General features: G+C 45.0%; 1 protein-coding gene across 1 annotated transcript; it reads right to left on the bottom strand.

Moving 5' to 3' along the window:
- Nucleotides 1-723: 723 nt before the first annotated feature.
- On the bottom strand, nt 724-2,270 carry GADD45G (growth arrest and DNA damage inducible gamma). The gene is made up of 4 exons (XM_010725853.4): nt 2,116-2,270; nt 1,920-2,021; nt 1,625-1,838; nt 724-1,383 (listed from the first exon to the last, which is right to left on the bottom strand). Exons 1-4 carry the CDS (start codon nt 2,166-2,168, stop codon nt 1,273-1,275), a joined length of 480 nt encoding a protein of 159 aa, XP_010724155.1. The 5' UTR covers nt 2,169-2,270; the 3' UTR covers nt 724-1,272.
- Nucleotides 2,271-19,607: the final 17,337 nt, after the last annotated feature.

Genomic DNA, 19,607 nt, shown 5'->3' with positions numbered 1-19,607 from the left:
TTTCTTTTTCACGTAGCACAAAACGAGTCCACCATATTAATTCTTCATGACAGCATTTCTGAAAAAGGCCACACCCATCCTTAAATTGTTTGGGACCCAATTTGGTATTGTCATGCAAATTATCTTCACAAAATTGTGTTCTGGAGTGACAGCTTCCATTGTTGGAACATATGGAAATCAGAGAGCGGCTTGTGGCAGATCTGATTTCTCTAGTTTATTCACTATTAGCTAGTTTTTGGTCTAACTATGTCATTCCAGTCAAAGTAAGTACTGAATGTATTTGACATCTAAGGAGATCTTCAGGCCACCATCACATTTAAGCTGCTTCTGTCAAGTAGGAACTCTGTAACTTCAAATGAGTAACTCGTATTTAACAAGTAATGATGCTATTTACTGGAAACCCGTGTTCCCAGAATCTATGTTTCTAGCATGGATTGTGATCTCTTAACAGACCAGAAAGACAACCTATTACAATAATGAGCTCATTAAGAATGTAGCTCTTTAGTCTTGCAAGTTGTTGAAATAAGCAGCTGTTGCAGAGAGTGAAAAATTGAATTATCAACTTGGAAAGCACATCTGTGATCTAGCTGGTCCCAGGGAGAAAGTATGTGAGCAACACCCCTATTATTGTTGAGTATACCTTTTGCTACAGGACATGGACAAAACATCAATGGTATTGCAATGACACGCTCCCCAACCCAGTAAACCAGACACTCCTAGAACTTAAATGTCAAAAGTTTATTATGAAAGAAGCTTTCATAGCAGCAAGTATTAAAAACTATTGCATTATTAAACCAGCAGCATGGCCTAAAGGCCTGTTGAAGTCTGTCTGCTTTAAGAATCTCTGTATCTGCCCTGGTAATAAGTCTCTAAAAGTCCATTACTGAAGTTTGCTTCTCTTCATATTTTGTAGATAGTGCCAAGAGTTTCTAGTCACAGTATTCTATTTAATCCTGTGAAGTTTTGGGCCACTTCCCCTAACTTTCTCTGCCTTCTGAAACTGTTCCGCATGACCAGGAAACTTGCAATACTTGTTTCAGTTCCATAGTATGTTATCTTCCACACAGCTGCAGTCTACTGAAGCTCACTGGTGAGGTGAGCTTTTCCTTTCTCCTCTGTAAGAGCCCACACCATGCCAGTCTGAGTGACCGCAATTCAGTCCTTTGACCGGGCTAATCCAAGGAATCAGCAGCTTGTTGCACACTTTAGTGAACCAACACCACGTTGAGAACGCAACAAAGGTTTCAGCCTCCCCAATATGTCAGGTCATGGTCACTCAGGTAAAGCAATAGTTGGCACCCACTCATTGATGTTCCGGCTTTCTTCACAGAAAGAGTTCAGCTTCTCTAGAGCTGGGTCCTTCCAGGCATCTTCATTTGGGTTCTGCCAGAAAAGCATCACACACCATGAGTGCATGAAGTCACAGTATTATTTCACTGAAGCATTATTAGAAAGCAAAGTATTTTCAGGCACAAAGAGCAGGAAGCTGAGCTGTCACCACAGTGGGTGGAAGCAAAACCCTCGTTACAGAAGCACTGCCCACTGTAGCTCAGCAGTTCTGCACCCTAAGGGCTGAGCCGTGCCAGCTCATGGAGCTCCATCCCTCCCAGTCCCAGCCACGCACCGTGATGAGGATGCAGTGCAGGTCTCTGGGCTCGCCAGACTCCTCGCTGGATCCCACGGCAGCGGCCAGCTTGGGTAGATCACTCACACGCACGATGTCGATGTCGTTCTCGCAGCAGAAGGCTTGGATGAGGGTGAAGTGGATCTGCAGGGCGATGTCCCCCTCATCCTCCTCATCGGCCGCCAACACGCAGAACGCCACGTTATCTGGGTCTCTGCGGGTGGCGAGAGCCGTTAGGCCCCGGCAGGTTTGACTGGCCCCTCGCCCCACTCCCGCTGCCCTCCCCGCTACTCACACGTTCATAAGCTTGGCCGACTCGTAGACGCCGGCGGTGAGGCAGCCGCGGCGCTGCGCCGATACCAGCAGCTCGTGGAGGGCCTTGCCGGCGCCCTGCATCCTGCAAGCAGGAAAGAAAGAACGATCCGATCAGCACGGCGCCAGCGCCCGGACAACGGCCACCCCACTCCCAGCCAACCGCCGCCGGCACCTACCAGTCCTCGCTCGCGGGCACCGGCTGCTGTCCCTGCGTCTCTTCCAGAGTCATAGCACCGTGTCGTAAAGCGCTGTTCTCACCGATCGTATCCAGCTCCGCCAGTCACCCCAATCCCCACACCCTCCCGCAGCTCTGCCGGCGCCTGCTGTATTTAAGCCTGCGGCGCTGGCAGCTGGCGGCGGCCGGTGCACTTCCATTGGCTGGCGGGGAGCGGGGGGAGGTCGCTTTGTCATGCTAATCGACGCGCGCCGGGCGCCGCGAGGCGGGAGGTGGGGGGTGGCTCGTGCCGGGAGGCCACGTGGTGGTGGAGGGAGGGGGGCGACAGCGGCGGGTGGGCGCTGTGCTCCGCGGGCGGAGGGGCGGGGAGAAAGGCACGGGGCGGGAGTGTGCCGAGACGGAGCCCGCAGCGGCTGTATAGCGTGGAGCTACTGCCTTGGGGATGCCGGGGTATTAGGGACAGACAGTTCCTCCTTGGAAGGAGTGGTGAGGCTGCTCAGGGAGGTGGGGGAGTCACTGTCCCTGGCGGTGTTCACTAATCGTGTGACTGTAGCACTGAGGGACGTGGGTTAGTGCACATGATGGGGGTGGGTTGGCAGTTGGACTTGGTGATCTCAGAGGTGTTTTCCAACCGTTATGATTATATGAATGCTCAAAGGCATTCTCAGCTTGAAAGCCTGCACTGCGATCTGCTGCGCTCCCTAAAATGGATTGACTTGAGCTGCTGCTATAGGGACCGGTGCGCATCACCTTAATCTATTTATTGGGCACATAGGTCGCTCCGAAAATAATGCCTCCTGTTTGTTTCCATAGAAACTACAACAAAGAGTGCAGTAGTACCATTTGATGGAGCAAATTCTCAGCTTCAAAACACATGTTTTTAACAGTCACCACTCTGCGTGCATAGCTCTGCATTTTCACCAGCAGTGAACAAAAGCTTGCATCCCATGTTCATAAGCATCTGCACCAGTGGACAGAGAAAGTTTGGATGCCCCATCCTTGAAGGCGTCCCAGGCCAAGCTGGGTGGGACCCTGGGCAGCCTGATCTGGTGGGTGACAACCTGGCCATGGGATTGAAACTGGATGGCTTATGTGATCCCTTCCAGCTCAAACCGTTCTATGATTTTATGATAGATGACCCACCTGACACTGTCACCACTGCTGAAACACACTGCCTGCTGCCTTACTGTGCTCACATCCACTGTTCAGTCACTAAATGTTCAGCAAGCATCTATGAATGTCAGTGGGTGCCATTTTTTTTTTGCATGGAGGAATTCAGTGACAGAGCTTTGCTCCGTACACACTTTCACGTCAGACACTATTCTGTCAGACTGCCCCTCTGCTGTCACAAAGCAACAAAATACAGTGGAATGTTGGTGGGAAGGTTCAACCTCTGCTGCCATACCTTCCACTTCTGATGTCATGGGCTGACATAGTAAAGTAGGAGCATTACTTTTAGAGCAGCCCACGTGTGCAGCCACGAACCTTTTACACGCAAACTCCCATTTCTGCCCACCAGCCCAGTGCATTGCAGCCGCAGTCTCCAACAGAACTCAGTGCCACAGATTCTGCAGGCTTTGTTCTATGTGTCTGTTAGAGAACTGACAGCACCAGGTCCTGGGTAGCTCCGCTGCTGAGTGCTTCAGGCCATCCTGTATCAGGGTGGTGGACCCAACACATAGCAGCACCACTCAGGCACGAAGAAGCACATCTTGCCATTAAATTGGCCTCCCGCTACAGTAGCAGTCCCACTTCGGAGCACGGGAGGCCACCCTGCATCCTTGCGTTACCTGTCAGTCAGCACACGGCCGAGCACCGCTCAGCCCGGGGTGGTGTCGCATCCACAGAAAAACCCTGACCTCTGCTGGACATCGGAAATATTAGGGCTGCAACAAGCGGCCGGGCTCACACCTGGACGCCGTGCCCGTTCTCGTATCACGAGTGTTTTTCGTGAAAGCCTAGAGGGGAAAATAAAATAGTATTCTCTGCTTGAAGAAAGCCCTTAAAACAGCTCCCGAATCTTATAAGTTAGGCGCAGAGTAATGGGGAAAGAGGTATCTGTTCAGTTACAACAATGGCAGAGTGCAGCAGGAAAAAGCAGACTGAACTGCATATAGGTCGCACTCCTGAATACCTGCTAACAAACTGCTCTTTCCCTGCTCAGCCCTTCTGTCCTCACCCTGTAAGCCTTTTTCTCGAGGTACTGCATTTCACAAACCAGAAAACCAAATTCCCCTGTCAACCCGCGAGCCTTGGGAGCCAAGCAGACGGCTCCCTCTGCTGACACTATGCTCAGTGGCACTTCAGCTTCCAAAACAAAACAGAAGTGATTTGCAGGCGTTTAACCTAATGAGAAACGAGTGGAGTAAGGCTTTTGTAGTATCTTCTTTTCTAAAAAATAGCAATAAAGCTTCATGTTATAAGTTTTGGCTGAAAACGCTGCTGTGAAAATAAAAGTATCATTCAACTAAGTTAAGTGTTCTGTTAAAAAATGGAGCATTCCCACAAATATGGCTGAAGTGCTGTAGGATGGGCACCACTCCATTGGCTGCACAGACCCGATCATTATAGGCTGTACTGCAGCTCAGTACAAAGCCCTCAATTTGGATATCTTTTCAGTCTTTGGGCTAAAAATAAAATAAAATAAAATAAAAAAGACAGAAGTGGCCTTTGCATTAATTTTGGTTGTTGGCATTTTTTTCTGTAGACAATGGCATGCTGCATCAAGTGTCTGCGTGTAGTCAGGAGAGTTTTTTTTGCTGTTGTTGCTGAGTTCACAACACAAGTGTGAACCTGTATTTCTCTTACATATGCTATTCTTGAAATAAAGCAAGAAACCAGAAATGCTGTTTTAATGACATAGAAGCATCTTTCCAATAATAGATGAAAGTTTCTTCCCTGATCTATGAAAAGAACCTTGCTTTAGAGGTTTTATGGAGTATGGCTAGTTTTAGTTGTCTATTTCCTCTTATATAGGTGGGATGTTGAAGGAGCTAATTTTGAAAATGCAGACTTGGATCAGCAAGAGCCCTCTGTGAGGAAGTGCTGAGCTCAGCAGAGGCCAAGTGAAGGAGAGAAATGCTATGCCTAGCAGTATGCTGGGGCCTCTCCGCACATCCTGCTGAGGTTTGCTGCAGGTAGGGAGCAGCCCCTACCTTCTGGCACAAACAGACATCACTGCTCACTACACTGTGCTGTCTAGGGTCAGGGCACACTGGCTGTCCTTGGAACTGGCTCTGAAAGGCTCCTTCACTTCCTTCCCACTCCAAAACAGGGTGTTATTCTCCCCTTCAGATTTACCTTCATTGACAAGTTCAAGCACTTTTTCACCTTCACAAATGGTTTCTTTATGCAGTTGCCTACATTCCTGTACTGCACTTATCTGACCATGGGATGTTTCAATTAAAGATAGTCACATACACTGTCTGAAACAGCATTGCATATTTGTGTTGTGTATTCTAAACAAGACCATACATCTCATTCCTATTTCTGACCACCGGAAGTCACTAATGGAGCTGCAGACAGAAAAGGCTTTCCTTTTCATCTTCAAATCTCAGTGCTACGCTGAGAACTGACTATAGAGTGCTTCTTCAAAGAGACGAAAATGCAAAAACTCACAGTCTTGTATTACACATTCTGTATTCAGACAGTGCTGAGTATGCAAAGTTTATATGTCTGGGGCAGACTGCCCTCCTGTGCCAAAATCTCTCTAATCAACACCCACGGGGAGCAGGAAGGCATGGAATAGCTATGGGGATGGCTGAAAGCATGGGGGGACAGGCTGCTGCAGCTCTACTACCAGCAGGAGCTTCTTCAAAGCAGTACTAGGCATCACTTTTTCTTTTTCTTTTTCTTTTTCTTTTTCTTTTTCTTTTTCTTTTTCTTTTTCTTTTTCTTTTTCTTTTTCTTTTTCTTTTTCTTTTTCTTTTTCTTTTTCTTTTTCTTTTTCTTTTTCTTTTTCTTTTCCTTTTCCTTTTTCTTTTTCTTTTTCTTTTTCCCTGTTTGTTTCATTTCTTAGTGGTTTTTTTTTGTTTGTTTGTTTGTTTGTTTGTCTGTTTGTTTTTTTATAGTCTTGCAATGTTTTATTGTTCATTAAGAATTACTGGGTTCTAGGTTTTCTTGACTGTGCCTTCTTTCTTCCCAATCACAGTTTTCTCAGGCCAAATTTTGCAGGGCCCTCTCCTGGGATTACCGTGTGTCTGTAGGTCTAACAACTGAAACCTTATTGTGCATTCATAGCAGCTCTGGCTGGCTGCTGTGTGACTGGAAATCTGAGACACATTCACAGCCCATGTGCAACATGGTTGTATAACATCCAGCTCAGAAAACCTACATTTTAAAGCCGAATTGGACAGATTGTGCATGCATGTTCATGCATGCTTGCTTGCCAGAAAGTGACAGGTTTAGTATCCCTGAACACATACCATTGTCCAGAAATGCCTAGAAACATTGCTCTGAGGGTGGCTTCAGACAGACACTTATTGTAATAAGTGATACTAAAAATAGCACTTACTAATAATCTACGCCAGAAGAACAGAGCATCAAAAATCCCTCTGGTCTCCACCAATAATAGTCTCAAGCAAGCTTCAGTTGCAAGTAAACTCGGGAATTTCTTGTGGTATAGCTGTTTTCCGTCTGCACTTCCCCTAACTCCTTAACATGTTTCTTCTGCTCTTAATTTGCTGCACGGGGCCCCTCTCTTTCAGCAGTGCAAAGCTACTGAACAACACAGCATTGCTGGCTCCCCATTAGGAACTGCCATTAGAGACCACGCCGATGACATCAGCTTTCACACTGTCAATTGCTCCATGCAATTCCAAAAGGAATTTCTGAACAGCTGAATGTAACTTGAACAGTATCATATTAAATAATCTGATTTTTATTGTGTTTTATGCTGAACTTTCATAAGGATGACAATGAAAGCCAAAAATAATTACTGAAGGAGTTCTCTGAGCAGCTGTCTGTATGATACAATAAAGAGAGAATAGGCTTTCCTCAGCTCAGATGCTGACATTTATTTCATTGGTAATTCTACAGCATGAAATGTGTTCCACACAGAAGGCAGATGTGTTACCTACATCCACTATGCAGTTTTAGGTCTCAGCCTGTAACTGTCTAATGAAACTTTTATTGTGGAAATTCTATTGTGCCTGACTGAGCAAAACAGTCTGCTCCTTCATTAGCCCCTTTGTGTCCTCAGTCATGGGTGTAGCAGATAGACAAACTGAGAAGGAAAACTTGAATGATCAACTCAGATCTTAGGTGTGCCACTCTGATTTCTCCTGTATTTTCCAGCCTTCAAAAAATACAGTGAATCTGTCCTATATCTAAACAGATTAGACAAGTGGCTGATGGGGGAGGGCTTAATTCATCCTTCCTTTCACAAATAGAAATGTAAGAAAAGCAAAAATCTTTACTGATCACAAGATACTTCTACAGCTGTGGCTTTTCTCTGATTAGGAGACTTAACAAAGCAGAAAATTTGCTTCATCCCATCTTTGCAACTGTAACACAGGAATTAGCATCTAGAAAGTGATTAGGTTTTCTTCTCTTTCCCTTTCAACTCACCCAAAACAAGTCTTTTTTTTTTTTTTCCTCTCTCTAAAGAGCTGCTGCACAATGGCCAGAGTGAGAAGTGCACCCTGAATATCCACCCCCTAAAATTGCACTCTTTGATGGATAGGTTTACAAAAAGAGAGCAGTGACCATTAATAAGTGTGCCTAAGTATAACCCAACATTTAGGTGCAGTATAATGCTAAATGGGACCCTAGATAGCAGGAATTGATTTTGACATTACTAGACTAGGACAGTTTATCTTGGCTGTTTACTAGTGAAGAGTTTAGTAAATCTTGGCATGCACTGGTATAGTTTTAATGAATTTCACTGAAACGTTTGTATGCCAGCTGGCCAAGTTTTCATTGCTGGTCTGTTGCTTTTTGCATTTTAGCCTTCTCTTGTTCCTATCGGTTTCTTGTCATTTTCTCCTGTGGCCCTATTGTCCCATCACTCCATGTGGAGCTTTGGACCAAACACAAAAATAATGAAATTCCCTCCAAATGAGGAGTTTGTCTGCTGCAGGGAGCCACAGACAGATATAGCAGAGAGGCTGCCTAGGGAGGTAGTGGAGTCACCTACCCTGGAGGTGTTCAAGGAACATTTGGATTTTGTGTTGAGGGACATGGTTTAGTGATCAGGAGGAGGTAGCCTTCCTGTTAAGCATGTGTTCTGATCTCTATTTCCAGAAAATGCAGATACCTGAAATCTCTCTGACTTTACACAGTTTGTGAATGACCTTAAATATGGCAGAGGGGCAGCACAGTAGCACTGGTAAATGCTTTTACTAATGATTAAAAATCCAACACCAACCGCATGAGCTCCACCAGCTCTGAACAGTGTCCAGTCTGTGACACATTCTGAGACTCATGTACAGTGTTTGTAATAAACAGCTTGAAGTGAAGGATGTGTTGACCAGAATATACTGGAGTTTCTGGATCTGCTCAAGGCCAGGATAATTTGGGCTTTGGTGGAGAGTGAAACTATCCACTGTGTACTTATATTGACAGAGAAAGAGAGAAAGAGGATATAGACTACCAATGCTTGTGTATCATGTATTTTCAACTGGAGACATTCCCAGGCAGCTTGGTACAGGAAATCAGCCCACAGGAGGCTATGGAGCATTTTCTGCCCAACTGCAAAAGTGGTGGCAGTGGCTATGCCAGCATCAACCTAGTCTTGCTGGCAGAGCAGCAATGGGATGCAAGGCCCAGCTGGGACAGCATGGCTATTCACGTGGACTTGGCTTCACAGGGCAGATGTGGCTTAGCTACAGGGAAGCAGCACTGAAGGTTTGGTATTGTTCTAAACATTAATGCGGACAAAAGAACATCTTTGAGACCATCTCCAGTAAAATGTGAGTGTGCAGATGCGGAGGCTGCAGGATTAGTAATTTTTTCATTTTACATCCAGCATATCTCCGTCCTTGAAGTCTTTTTGTAGCTGTTTACCCAAAGCCATAACTCAAATCTTTAGCTGGGAAGGCAATGGTTCTGGAAAGTCCTGGATAAGTTTACTGAGCACTGACTTTTCTCCTCATGACTCCATGTGGATAATTCATTTTAGTTTGAAGTATCTCATTTCCCTCAGTGCAGCTTTGGTGCTGTAATTTGTCTAACAGTGAAAGGGAGGCAGTCACTAGCAAAGTTTTCTGTGCCTCCAAAATTCCTGAGAACAAGATAAGGAACTAAAGTGAGCTTTCCTTAATTATTTTGAACAGTGATTTCATCCCCTGTATTTAGGGGAAGAAATGATTAAAAATGCTGGCATATACACACTGATCTAATCTCTTGTTTAGAAATTTACTGGATGAACATTAAAAGAAACGAAGAACACCTGCTGCTGGAAAACATGTTTATGAGAAAAGAAAAAATACACCCTATTATTTAGGGTGGCTTTCTCATACCAGTTTCTTAAAGCAAAATAGTTTAGATTTTTTTTTTTGCCTATATTCAAGAGCTTAAACTTTGGGAACTCATATACGATCTTTTCTGTTCACTGCAAAGGATTTGTGTAAAACAGACCTCTAGTGGTTAAAGTGGGCATTTTGTCAGACGTGAGCTGCATGATGTTCAGGAGGCTCCTGGAATCCACTGAGGATAAATTTCTGGTTCAGGTAATGGACAGACCAACAAGAGGTGAAACGTTGCTGGACCTGCTGCTCACCAGTGTGGAGATTGTTAAAGGCTTAAGATTGGAGGCAGCCTGGGCTGCAGTGATCATGCCCTGGTCGAGTATGTGATCTCGAGGAATGTGGGCCTGGCAAAGAGTGGGATCAGGACCCTAAACTTTGGAAGAGCGAACTTTAAGCAGTTGAAGGAATTGTTGGCCAAGATTCCCTGGGACACTGTCCTTAAGGACAAAGATGTTGAGGAGAGCTGGCTATTCTTCAAGCTCTTCTGAGAGCACAAGAGCCCTCCATCCCTCTGAATAAGAAAGCGGGCAGAGGAGGCCGGAAACCAACATGGCTCAGCAAAGAACCTGCTGGGCATACTGAGGGCAAAGGAAGGTGGAAGGTGCATACAAGCTCTGGAAACAAGGGTGTGTCAGCTGGGAAGAATACAGGGATGCTGTGTGGACTTGCAGACGTGGGATCAGGAAAGCCAAGGGGCAGGCAGAACTGAAGTTGGCGAGGGATGTGAAAAACAATAGGAAGACATTCTACGGGTACATTGGCCAGAAGAGACAGGCCAAAGCGAGTGTACCTCCTTTGGTAAATGTAAAAGGAGAACTGGCTTCGATGGACAAAGAGAAGGCTGAGGTACTGAATGAGTTCTTTACCTTGGTCTTCTCTGGCAGCCAGGATTCTACTATTTCTCACGTCCCTGAGCCCTGCATCCCTAAATCTCTAGGTGGGGACCAGCGCAGTAAATACCCCCCACCACTGTAAGAGCAGAACAAGTTCTGAGATCGCCTCGTGAGACTGAATGTGTTCAATTGGTTACCTATGGGGCCAGATGGTGTGCATCCCAGGGTTCTGAAAGAGCTGGCTGAGGTGGTTGCCGAGCCGCTCTCCATCATATTTGAAAAGTCGTAGCTGTCAGGTGAGGTCCCCGATGACTGGAGGAAGGGTCACGTCACTCCCATTTACAAGAAATGGAGGAAGGAGGACCCGGCGAACTACAGGCTGGTGAGTCTCACCTCTGTGCCTGAAAAGATCATGGAGCAGATCCTCCTGGATGACATGCTTGATCACATGAGGAATGAGCATGTGATCCGAGACAACCAGCATGGCTTCACCAGGGGAAGGTCATGCTTAACCAATCTGGTGGCCTTCTACGATGGAGTGACGGCATTGGTGGAGAAAGGGAAGGAGACTGATGTCATTTACCTGCACTTGAACAAGGCCTTTGACATGGTCCCCCACCACATCCTTATTTCCAAATTGTAGGGATGTGGATTTGATGGGCAGAGCACTCGAGGGATAAAGGTTGAAAGGCTGCAGACAGAGGGTGGTGATTAATGGCTCCATGTCCAGGTGGAGGCTGATAACAAGCAGCATCCCCCGGGGGTCTGTCTTGGGACCGGTGCTCTTTAACGCCTTTATCAATGACATCGACAATGGAATTGAGTGCACCCTCAGCAAGTTTGCTGATGACACCAAGCTGAGTGGTGCGGTTGACACAGTGGAAGGAAGAGATGCATTCAGAGGAACCTCAATAGACTTGAAAGGTGGGCTTGTGTGATCTTAATGAGGTTCAACGTAGAAAAGTGCAAGATTTTGCTCTTGGGCCAGAGGAATCCCAGGCATTTATACAGGCTGGAAGGAGTGGTCCTTGTGAGTAGCCCTGCAGAGAAGGTCCTAGGGGTCCTGATGGACCTGATGAACATGACCTGATGAACATAAGCCAGCAGTGTGCTCTTGCAGCTCAAAAAGCAAATGGTATCCTGGGCTCCATCAGAAGAGGGGCGGCCAGCAGGGGCAGGGAGGTGATTGTCCCTCTCTACTCTGCTCTTGTGAGGCCCCATCTGGAGTAGTAACTGTGTCCAGGTCTGGAGCCCCCAGTACAAGAAAGACAGGGAGCTGTTGGAGAGGGTCCAGAGGAGAGCCACGAAGATTGTCAGGGGGCTGGAGCACCTTTCCTATGAAGACAGGCTGAGGGAGCTGGGCTTGTTCAGCCTGAAGAAAAGAAGGCTGTGGGGTGACCTCATTGCAGCCTTTCAGTACCTAAAGGGAGCCTACAAAGAGGAATGGAATCAACTCTTTGAAAGGATAGGTAACAGCAGGACAAGGGGAAATGTTTATAAGTTGAGGGAGGAAAGATTTAGGTTGGATGTCAGGGGGAAGTTCTTTACTGTGAAAGTGGCAAGGTGCTGGAACAAGCTGCCCAGAGAGGTTGTGGGTGCCCTTTCCTGGAGGTATTCAAGGCCAGACTGGATGGGGTTCTAGGCAGCCTGGTCTAGTATTAAATGTGGAGGTTGGTTGGCTCTGCATGTGGCAGGGGGGTTGGAGATTCATGATCTTTGAGGTCCCTTCCAACCCGGGGCATTCTGTGATTCTGTGATTCACAGGCCCCACACTTCTGCCAAAATTCTTTACTCAGGGTCCTAGCTGAACATGTCAAATTGAAGAATGGCAAAATATTTTTATAAATATAATCCCCCCTGGCTGCAGTCCGTGTGGATACACCAGGAAGAAAACACACATCTCTTTTACTAGCTGTGGTGACTGTGCTGTCATACCGTGTTCAGGATACATGGGTTTGGGGCTGTGGCCCAGTCAAGACTGGTTATCCTGGGGCACCAGTACCAATATTTAAATAACAGTAACGAGACTGAATTTGCAACAGAGGTTTTCTATCTCTGCATGAGATAGAAAGTGCAAAGTGTGGTGATCAAAATAGGAGAGCAGCTGCAACAATCTCCCCTGAAAAAAATCACTGAAGGAGAGAAGTCCAGAAATTAGATGTTCAGCTTGATATGTGTTGGCAAACCTGGGGATGGTGTCAGCCAAGTAACCTTCTGTTTTGAGTTGTGATTATAGAATTTGATCTTCTCAGTTCTGCAGAAGAGGATTTGTTTGATGAGGTGGAGTCAGGGGCATGTAGCTCTGTCCGAGATAATATGTAACCCTGGGCAGAATGGTGAATCTGACCAAGCCTTGTCTGGTTTCACATCTGTAAAACAGGATTAACAGAGTGGCTGATTCTCTGCAAGTTTTCTGCTCTTTTAAATACCTTCAATTCTCTGATTTATACTATCGAAGGGAAGCTTTTCTTTAATTAAAGCTTTCTTTCACAGCTTGAAAAAAAATATATCAGCAAATACACTTTAACTTTGTTAAGTTACACTTAACCTACTTAACAACACTTACTTAACACTTAACTTACTTAACTATACTTAACTACAGTTAACTTTGTTAAGATTGACATTAAGAAACAAAACAGTAACAATAATAATCCACAAATTGAAAGCAACCTCACATTCCCTGAACGAATCTAAACAACTTTTTTGTTGTTTCCTGGTATATCTATTGTTTAAGTCACTTGAGTTTGAAGAGTTTGCAATGATACTGCATATCTCAAAATTTCTTGGCCCTATCTAGTTGGTCATACCTTCAGGCCAGGGGTGGTCTCCTACAATAAAACCAGATATTCCCCTGCATGGTGATGCCCTGTTTTTAACTGACGTTTTCAGGTGTGGTGATATTGTGAATTATATCCATGAAGAAGAAAGTTAAAGTGAGAGAGTCAATTAGGATTCTTTTTCTTTCTTTATATATTTTATTTTTATTTAGTAGCAAGGTTATAATGTGATGTTGGCTGTCAAGCTTGGAGTGCTTTTACTAAGTCCAGCTCACATAAAAAGAAGCAGTCATTCCTTGAAATCTAGTTTTCCTCTGAAAAATTGAAAAAGTGTGCCTTAAAACTGTCTCTACTTAATGATATTATGATCCCACATTAAAAATAATTCACTTTTCAGGAAGATATGAGATTTGGGTACTTTTGTTTGTATGTTAGAAGAAATGTGGCTTGTTGTTTTCCACTCTGTAACACTGTTGGTCATGGAAAAGGGACCTAAACCTCAAGACCAGTTCTGAATCTCCACACATTAAATCAAATTCTGTTGCATAGAAACAGAAACAGCGACTTTTCTTGTGTCTTTTCACAGAACCACAGCCCGAGGCTGTCAGGGAACTGTGGGTTCATCTGAAACAACTCCTGCTCCAGCAGGGATATCATGTCCAGGCAGCTTCTGGAGATCTCCAAGGAGGAAACTTCACAATTTCTCTGGGCAGCCTGTGCCAGTGCTCCACCACCTGCAGATCACAGAATTGCTTCTTGGTGTTCCTCTGAAGGGAAGCTACTATTTGACAGTTTGTGCCTGGTGCCTTTTGTCCTGGCTCTGCATACCACAGAACATAGCCTGGCTCAATCCTCTTTGCATCCTTCCTTTGGGTATTTATGGACATCGATGGGGTCCGCCAGAGCTGTCCTTTCTCCAGGCTGAGAAGTTCCAGGTCTCTCAGCCTTCAGTCAAGTTTCAGCAAAATGAATGTTCTTTCTGGCAGGAATAACATCATTTGTCTAATCTTTCCAGCAGAAGGAAACACTGAACACTGGAGCCTGAATGCTATGTGTTGCATTGGCCGCATGCCATCAGCTTTGTCTTCAAATAACTACATTATCAACTTCTCTTTTATATATGATTTACTAGTCAGCAAAATTTTGCTAAGAAGCAGTAAGAAATACACGAGGAAAAAAACCCCCAAAATAATTCAGATGTGATAAACCAGGATCCATATAGGACTGTAGGGTATTGATGCACTCTGAACTCCACCAGCAACTGAGCAGGAGGGATCAGAGTAAGAGCCTTGGTTTTCAGAAAATTTTTCATTTATTTATTTGTTTCAATTCCAATTAACTTGTATTTCTGTTATTATAATTAGTAAATTAATTTTCCTCCTCAGATTGTTGTCACTGTTTGTTCGTTGTTTTTTTTTTTTCCTTTTTTTTTGTTCCCTTTCTCCCTTTCCACCTTCCTTTTTGGCCTATCTCTCTGTCATGGACACAGATAGATCTAGAGATAACTGTAACACATGTCCTGGTGACACATCCCCGCAGCATGGCTGTGCTGCCAGCACAGCAGGACAAAATTTCTGGTTTTTGACAAGTAATATCTGGGCAACAATGAAAAGCCTGCAGGGATTACTGTGCCTGTTAATCAATAACTCCAAGACAGAGACTGCTCACGAGGTGTCAGCCATGGATTGTGCTCTTGCAGAGCTTCTAAGCTCAGCTTCTTCTCTGGTCTTTGAAAACCTTTGGAAATCCACCTGTGAGCACCCATACAGTCCCAACCAGATGGATCAACATGTCTCTTGGTACTGTAAGACTGAGCACGTACTCAGATCACTATTGGTCACTACTTCACAAGTACACTTGAGTAGTTTTCAGTACTCCTTTTGTCAACCCTTTAGGAACTTAAACGGGAACTGATCCTTACTAATATAACAGCTGTGCACAGAGCTGTGCACAGAGGGATCTTAGCCTAGCAACAATATTTTAGAATAACAGGAGGAAACAGTGAAGCAAATTCTGCATTTCACCTATAATGACCTTGGCCTTCAGGGAGAGCAATGCCTGTATTGATACCAACACCACATACCAATACACCTCTACAGCTACCTGCAAGTTGTATTACTTCTGAAATGAGAAAGTATACAGGAAGCATGACTTGGGAGGAAAGAGCAATTTACAGCTATGGCAGTAAATGAGTCATTAAGCAACATCACTCCATTTACATAGTATCCTACTGTCATAACCTAGATTTAAATGCATCTAGCATTCTAGTACCTGAAATACTGCATGTATTGTAATGAGGAATATTATGTTTTACTATTCAGGATACTCCTGCAACAACTTCTGCTTGTAGGTTGTTATATATACGAAAGCACCTTGAAAGTACTGTTGCAAGGGAACTGTTCGCAGTGCATTAGCCTAAGCACAGGTTAGATTCTTGCTGATTTGTTTGTTTGTTCTGTAATACAGACTTGAAGTATGATTTGCTCTGTCTTGCCAATTTCCTAACACAGTTGTAGCAGACACAAAGAGGTTAATAGCATCCATTTCCAGTCAGACAGTCTCAAATCTCTACAACTAGATGTAATCATTGCATTTCTGGTTGCAAAATGTCTGGGCATTCTATGTTTTCATTCATTTGCAAGCCCAAAGTCTGGCTACAATTATGCTATAAAAAAAGCAGAATACGTATTTGTAATTTTACACAACAGTTAGATGATTATGATAAACCAGCAAACAGCATCTTCAGTGTTTGAAGTGGAAGACAGAGAGAGGCCCATTCTGCACTATGTTATAGCCACCCCCTCCAGCCTGTGCTCTCCGGGGTCTCCGCTCTTCCACTCTGCTCTGACTACAGCTCTCCCTGTACACAGTCGCAGCCTCTTCCAGGGGTCACCATGCTCCTGACCACTCCACAGTGAAACAGAACAAATCTCTTCCTAGCTTCCCCTGCAAATGCACCGCCTGGATGCCTGTGCTCTCAAAGGCATGAACAGCTGGGCAATACACCACTAAGACAGCATGTACAAGACAAAGACTTGTCATGGTTTTATGATTTTTGTTATTGGTATTCCACATCATAACATCATGTAAAGCGTGGGGAATTAAAGAGTTAATACTCCAGTTCCATGGATTGACAGTTTTCTGATACCTGGTTCTCACATACCCCAGAGGACTTTGTGTTCAGAGGGGAAGATAAGACGCACAAGTCAAGGCACTTGCACTCTCTCTCGCTGCATGGCAGTGTGTGGGTATGCTCCATAGCCATTTCACCTTCAATTCAGAGTAAATCCTTTGGTTTTGGACACTTTCTCTCTCATTTTATTTGATTTATTAGCCTCAATTCCAATTATATTGTATTATATTGTGTTATCTTGCATTCCAACATCATATTTAGTAAAATCAACTTTCCTCCTCAGATTGTTGCTACTGTTCTGTCCCCGGGCCAAGATTCCATCTCCCATCTTCCTACTCTCCCCCTTTCCCTTTCCCTTTTAGGGTCAGTGGGTTATGAATACAGATTGATCTAGCTAACTCTGTGACAAGACTTTACATCAGCACTCAGTAAGTCAAGAATGAAGTCTGAGGCATGACTGAAAGAAAAAGAAGTTTGATGTGAATATTTGTGTTCTGTTTTCTCACTCAGAGCTCACCAGGTGTAAAACAAGGTATTTTTTGCAGACTTGATGCCATCCCTTCCTAGCCAAAGCCCAGTCTGTGTGACAGAAGGCGGCCTGGATCTAGACGCCAAGTTGGGGGTGTGGTCAATGCACTGGAGGGACAGAATGTCATCCAGAGAGAGCTAGACAGGCTTGAGCAGTGAGCTCAGGAGAATCTCATGAGGTTCAACAAAGCCAAGTGCAAGATCTTGTACCCGGGTCGAAGCAATCCCCACTACCAACAAGCTGAGGGAGGAATGGATGGAGCACAGCCCTGTCAAAGAGGACATGGGGGGTACTGGTGGATGGCAAGCAGGACATAAGCCATAACATGCCCTTGCAGCTCAGAAAACCAAGTGTATCCTGGGCTGCATCAAACAAAACATGGCCAGCAGGACAAGGGAGGTGATCCTGCCCCTCTGCTCTGCGCTGGAGAGAAAGGGACAGAGTTGTTAGCAGGGTCTGTGGTGATACAACAAGGAAAAATGATTTCAAACTAGAAGAGGGGAGATTTAGGTTGAACACAAGGAAAAAATCTTTTACAGTGAGTGTGATGAGGCACCGGAATATGTTGCCCAGGGAGGTGGTGGATGTTCTGTCCCTGGAGACTTTCAAGTCCAGGCTGCATAAGCCCTTTGTCCCTGTTCACTGCAGGGCAGTTGGACTAGATGACCTTTAGAGGTCTCTTCCAACCAAGCATTCTATGAATCTATGATTTACTGAGCTACAACTTGAACTGGAGCCCACACTGGCAGTTGTGCAGGTCCTAGGGAACTCTGCTGGTATATGCCCACAAAATAATTCTGTTATGATGCTGGAATTTTCACACCATTATTCCATAAAAGAACTTACAGAAGGTTGTGAGAAATTAAATTAATTCTTGAGTTCAGGTGTGCTGCCACACGAAAAGGTTTAGTGCTTTTGTCCTGCATTTTTAGAGCAAAGGGAACAGGATCCAGCAACAAGACAGGAAACACTTGATGATCCACGTGACCTGGACAAGGCCCTGTTGGTGCTGCATTGCAGGAGGGATCTGTGGTTGCAGGCAGTACTGGGGGGGTGCTGGAGCACAGGGCTGGAGCTGGCTACTGTGCCAGAGCTGTGTCTGTGTAAGGTCCCTGGCGGTATGCAGCAGGGTCCTGTGCTGACAGTCGAATTCCCCAGCCACATGTCTAACCAGCACTTGCAGCACAGAAGATGGAGGCTGCCAACACACTGGGAGTCTCGAAGCCATTATGAGGAATGCATGAGATGATTTTGAGTTTATTTTAGGCAACCTGGGGCTGGGAGTCTGGTCCCCAGTGTCACTTCACAGTGAGCAGAGCTCACTGTCTCTCAGATTTAAGAGCCTTCACGGAACATTTCAGCTCATCTTCTTGTAATGAATTTGAATGATTTTGTTAAACTAGAATTGCAGACAGTCCAAGGTATATACTAAAACTGAAAATAATTTGCAAGAATTTGACTTAATCACTTTGTAGCAGCTTGGACAGACTGAGACAGGGAAATCATGCTCATGACAAAGAGAGAGAGCTTCTCAGAAAGAAGAAAGCAGGTGTAACCAACCCACCTGGAACCCAAACTCAGTGCTCCTTGAAGTGAGTCTTCATGCCTTCATGGCACAGCAAAAGGCAAATACAAAGAAAGCCGCTAGCAGTCTCAGTCATACTTTGAGGCGTAACAGGCAGGATTGCTCAGCTTTGATTTTTATGTTTTTTGTTGCTCTTGAATCTACTACAGTAATAACATAATGAGAATAAGCAAATTACTCTCCTAACCTAATTTTTAACATTTTTAGCCAATTCACACCATCTCTCAACTAGCATCACATAATAGAGAAATAGTGGTAAAAAAGCATGAGACACAGTCTTACGTACAGAGCAGCGGGAGGCAGTGCTAGTTTTCTGCTTCATGTGTGAGAGCTGGCAGTAAGTGCACACAAGTGTCGCACGTGGTATGCACACACAGCGCTCTGGCAGAGCACGGCATGGGAAGACCCCACTGACCTGTCCCCCTAGATCTTGAGACTCTCTGCAAAACACTTCCTGCAGACAACAGCTCCCAGCACATAGCTGCTCTTTGCAGTCCCCAGACACCTAGTTCTTCATTCTCTCAGCTGCAGCCATTCTGAGTAGTGCAGGTTATCACTGTTTTTTAACCAGTGTCATGGAGACTGAGGCCTTTTGCTCCTTGCCAATTAAAACCTGCATCAGCCATTCTCCATTCTCTCCCCATGATGGATGACACGTTCACAGGCCTTGAGTGCCCCAGTCACCCCATTAGCTTTTTAAAAATATTGGCTTTCTTCCAACCCTTTTCAATTTCTTTACTGTTCCTTTTATATTTTTTTTCCATTGTGTCAGCATTAATGGATAAGTGAGCTCCTTGGACAATTTCTGGAAGGTATCCAATCCCACATTTTCAAATGTTTGAGTTTAATATCTGTACTTAATATCCTCCCTAGTCACTCACTAACAGAATAGAAAGTAATTGCACTGTATCTCTCAGTCATCAGTCAAATCCTGATGTTTCTTTTTCAGGAAGCAGCAATTTCATATCCCTAGTCCCTGCACAGCCACTTGTCCTAGGCAACAAGCGACCCGTGCAATCTGCCACCTGAAGTCCTGCAGCTACAGACTGGCTCATTTCACTTTTTCTTGCACTTTTTCCTGCACATCCCTCCCCTGCTGCAAGCCCTCCTAACCAATCTTTGTATGCAAAAATAAGAAGAGCTCTGTTTCTGCCATTACCACAAATC

Source organism: Meleagris gallopavo, chromosome Z (assembly GCF_905368555.1).
Source record: "Meleagris gallopavo chromosome Z, MGAL_WU_HG_1.1, whole genome shotgun sequence".
In the NCBI taxonomy this organism is placed as follows: domain Eukaryota; kingdom Metazoa; phylum Chordata; class Aves; order Galliformes; family Phasianidae; genus Meleagris; species Meleagris gallopavo.
Note: the sequence above shows the minus strand (reverse complement) of the source record. Positions and strands in the feature narration are given on the sequence as shown.

Bases quoted from the DNA above. Each gene is read 5' to 3' on its own strand.
- GADD45G (XM_010725853.4), bottom strand. From the start codon at position 2,168: ATGACTCTGGAAGAGACGCAGGGACAGCAGCCGGTGCCCGCGAGCGAG. The intron at 1,839-1,919 runs GTGAGTAGCGGG...CGCCACCCGCAG, and splicing joins TCGGCCAAGCTTATGAACGT to AGACCCAGATAACGTGGCGT. The intron at 1,384-1,624 runs GTGCGTGGCTGG...CTTTTCTGGCAG, and splicing joins TGCACTGCATCCTCATCACG to AACCCAAATGAAGATGCCTG.